This window comes from Eimeria tenella, genomic scaffold, assembly GCF_000499545.2.
Source record: "Eimeria tenella Houghton genomic scaffold, Eth_scaff217, whole genome shotgun sequence".
Taxonomy (NCBI): Eukaryota; Apicomplexa; class Conoidasida; order Eucoccidiorida; family Eimeriidae; genus Eimeria; species Eimeria tenella.
The window spans coordinates 11,214-14,978 of NW_013544197.1; the positions used below are offsets into that span (position 1 = coordinate 11,214).

The window sequence follows — 3,765 nt, forward strand, 5'->3', positions numbered from 1 at the left end:
CAGTTGCTGCTGCTGCTGCTACTGCTTCTGCTGCAATGATGCAGCAGCAAAGCAGCAGCAGCAGCTGCAGCTAAACTAAAGATAAGCAGCAAAAAGCGGTGGAGAGCACTTGATTTATTCATTTATTTACCTAAATTAATCAATTAAATTAAATTTAATTTAATTTAATTTAATTTAATTTTTAATTTAATTAATTTCCTCTTTTATTTATTTGTTTTCCCAACTCACCTTTAGGCCCGAAGGCACCCAATTCTTGACTAGGAAATTCACTTGGGCCACACACCTATAAGAGAATAAATAAATAAATAAATAAATAAATAAATAAATAAATAAACAATAAAACAATTAAATTAAATAATAAATAAATTAATTGGTTAATTAATTAGGAAAGTAAAAAGAAGAAACTGAAGAAAAATAAAAATACAGGCCAAAAGAAGATACAAACAGAACTCCAAAAACGCCAAAAAGGATGAAAAGAAATACCAAAAAAAGACGAAAAAAAGATGAAAAACAGCCAAATAAAAAGCAAATAAAGAGACAAATAAAGAAACAAATAAAAGGACAAATCAAGGAACAAAAAAGATTTAAAAAAACTTAAAAAATGATAAAAAAATGATTAAAAAAGATTAAAAAAAGAGTAAAAAATAATTAAAAATAAAATCTAAACTGGCCTCGTTTCCTGCGGCGCTACGGCGTCTTCGCTGAGAGCCTCTTCTGGCTTCAGAGCCACCTAAATAAATAAATAAAAAAATAAACAAATAAATAATTAAATTAAATTAAATTAGTTAGATTTATTAAACTAATTGCAATTTAATTAATTAAATTGAATTAAATTGAAGTAAAAACGCGATTTCGAAGATGTAAGCGGCGAAAAAACGAACTAGAATATGCTGCTGCTGCTGCTGCTGTTGCTGCTGCAGCAGCAACAGAAACGCACGGCTGCTGCTGTTGCTGCTGCTGCTGCTGCTACTGTTGAACAAAGCCCCAAAGCCACCGTTTGCATGCAAATAAAGCCCCAAATATCAATTCTGCATGCAAATAAAGCCTCAAATATCATTTTTGCATGCGAATATAGCCATTTGCATGCAAACAAAGCCCCAAATATCACTTCCGCATGCAGAGACAGCCCCAAATGTCCTTTTTGCATGCAAATGCAGCCCCAAATGTCATTTTTGCATGCAAATGGAGCTATTTGCATGTAAACAAAGCCCCAAATATCACTTTTGCATGCAAAGGAGGCCACAAATATCATTTTGCATGCAAATACAGCCCCGAATGTCCTCTTTGCATGCAAACAGAGCCCAAGATGTCATTTTTGCATGCAAATAAAGCCATTTGCATGCAACCAAAGCCCCGAATATCATTTTTGCATGCAAATACAGCCCCAAAAGTCATTTTTGCATGCAAATAAAGCCCCAAATGCCCTTTTTGCATGCAAATAAAGCCCCAAAAGATCTAAAAAAGCCCCACCGTGCCCTCAGCTGTCTGGGGCGGCGAGTCGAAGGCCAGCGAAGGAACTTCCCAAACTATCAGCTGCGAAAATAAAATAAAATAAAAAATAAATAAATAAATAAATAAATAAATTAATTAATTAATTAATTAATTACTTAACGAGAAATAAAGAAATGAATGAATAATAAGCAAGTTCAGTTGACTGCTTTTGCCCTTTTTGCATGCATAAATAAATGAATAACAAATGAAAGAACACGGAAATAAATAAATAAATAAATTAATTAATTAAAATTAAATACATAAATAAATAAAAAAATAATAAAAAAGATTTGTTAAATTGTTTTCTTGCCCTTTTTGCATGCACGTAGCGAATGGCTCCAGAAGAACAAATTAAAGAAGCAGCTCCGACAAAAGAAGGGACAGTAATGGAGACACTAATGTTTTCTGCTGCTCCCGTGCTGCTGCTGCTGCTGCTGCTGCTGCTGCTGCTGCTCATGCCGCGGGGGTTGTGCGCAGCGAGTTTGAGGCGCAGGCGCCCGCTGAGCGACTCAGGAGCTGCTGCTGCTGCTGCTGCTGCTCCTCCCGCTGCTGCTGCTGCTGCTGCCATGGGGGAGCTGCTGCTGCTGCTGCTGCTGCTCGGGAAGCTTAGAGACCCCGAGACAGTGACAGGCAAAAAGAAACGCTTATCAGGAAGCCTGCGCGCAGCAGCAGCAGCAGCAAAACAGCACACACAGCAGCAGTAGCAGCAGCAGCAGCAAGAGCAGCACCAGAAGCAAGTTCAAGAGCAGCAGCAGTAACAACAAATGCAACAGCAGCAAAGCCAGCTCTCCCGAAAACAGCAGCAGCAGCAGCAGCAAGAGCAGTAGCAGCAGACCAAAAGCAATATCAGCAGCAGCAGCAACAACAACACCGAGAGCAATATAGCAGCAGCAGATGAGCAGTAGCAGCATCAGCGGCACCAAGGGTAACAGCAGCAACAGCAGCAGCAGCAACATCGGTAGCAGCAGCAGCAACAGCAGCAGCAGCAACAGCAGCAGCAACAGCAGCAGCAGCAGCAGCAGACCAGTAAGAAGCGAGGCAGAAGTCTTTGTCTGGGGGGCAAAGAGACAAAACGCCGTCGCGGCGAAAGCGAGCCTGCCTTTGAAATAAAAAAACAGAAAAATAAAAATAAAAATAAATTAAATTAAACTTAAATTAAAGTTAAATTAAACTAAAATTAAATTAAAAAAGAGATAAATAAAGAAAATAGAAAAGATAATAAAAGAAGCAAAAAGATAACAGAAAAAACGGCGAAAAAAGAGACCCGGGAAGCAGCAAAGGAATGCTGCTGCTGCTGCTGCTGCTGCTGCTGCTGTTGCGGCAGAAACAGCAGCAGCAGCAAAACCTCGCTTCGAGCAGCAACAAAGGCATAAGCAGCAAATCAATAAATGGTTTAATAAAAGAAGAAGCAAATGCAGCAAATAAAGAATTAAATTAAAAATGAAAGCAGCAAAAGGTGCAGCAGCAAACTCACCTGACACAGGGGTGAAAAGCAGCAGACTGCAGCAGCTGCGGCTGCCGCAGCGACAAGCAAAGCTCGGGGATGCCGCTGAGCTGCAGCAGCAGCAGCAGCAGCAGCAGCGGGAGTTGTTGGAGCAGCAGAGTTTGCAGAAAAGGGGAGAAAACGCAGCAGCAAAGGCAGCAAGCAGCAGCACAAACGACAACCAGCAACAGCGCGCCGCCGCCGCAGCAGTAGCAGTAACAGCAGCAGCAGCAACAGCAGCAGCAACAGCAGCAGCAGCTTGCCCTGGAGTTAATCATTATTTGGCCAGTAATGGAGGAGTTCAGCATCTGCCCGTTTCTGCACAAAAGCCAGCAGCCACAGCAGCAGCAGCAATAAAGGCAGCAGCAGCAGCAATAAAGGCAGCAGCAGCAGCAGCTGCAGCAGCAGCAGCAGCGGGGGAACCCTGAAGGCTAGAAAGGTGGTTTTTGGTGCATCTGAAGCAGCAGCAAGAGCAGCAGCAGCAGCAGAGGGGCCCACTGGTCCACAATTGCATTTATCTTTTCAATTAAATCTACATAAACTTCATTCGAAGCATAATGAACTCCCCCCCGCCGCCACCAGCAGTCGCTCCCGCTGCCGCTCAAGCCGCTCCCCTCCCCGTGCCCGCTGCCCGTCCCCAGCCCCGCGCCTAGCAGCAGCAGCAGCAGCAGCAGCAGCAGCAGCAGCAGCAGCAGGAGGGGGTTGGGAGGGGAGCGCGAGCTGCAGCAGAGAGGCGGGAAGGGGGAGGTACACCAGCAGCAGCAGCAGCAGCAGCAGCAGGGACTCGTGGA

The 3,765-nt window shown here is 43.2% G+C and overlaps 2 protein-coding genes across 2 annotated transcripts; one reads left to right on the forward strand and one right to left on the reverse strand.

Moving 5' to 3' along the window:
* Positions 1-1,455: 1,455 nt before the first annotated feature.
* On the reverse strand, positions 1,456-2,059 carry ETH_00032680 (uncharacterized protein; the record flags this gene model as incomplete). Its single annotated transcript, XM_013379328.1, has 2 exons — positions 1,456-1,533; positions 1,802-2,059. 2 exons carry the CDS (start codon positions 2,057-2,059, stop codon positions 1,456-1,458), a joined length of 336 nt encoding a protein of 111 aa, XP_013234782.1.
* Positions 2,060-2,931: 872 nt separating this feature from the next.
* Positions 2,932-3,402, forward strand: ETH_00032685 (uncharacterized protein; the record flags this gene model as incomplete). Its single annotated transcript, XM_013379329.1, has 1 exon — positions 2,932-3,402. One exon carries the CDS (start codon positions 2,932-2,934, stop codon positions 3,400-3,402), a length of 471 nt encoding a protein of 156 aa, XP_013234783.1.
* Positions 3,403-3,765: the final 363 nt, after the last annotated feature.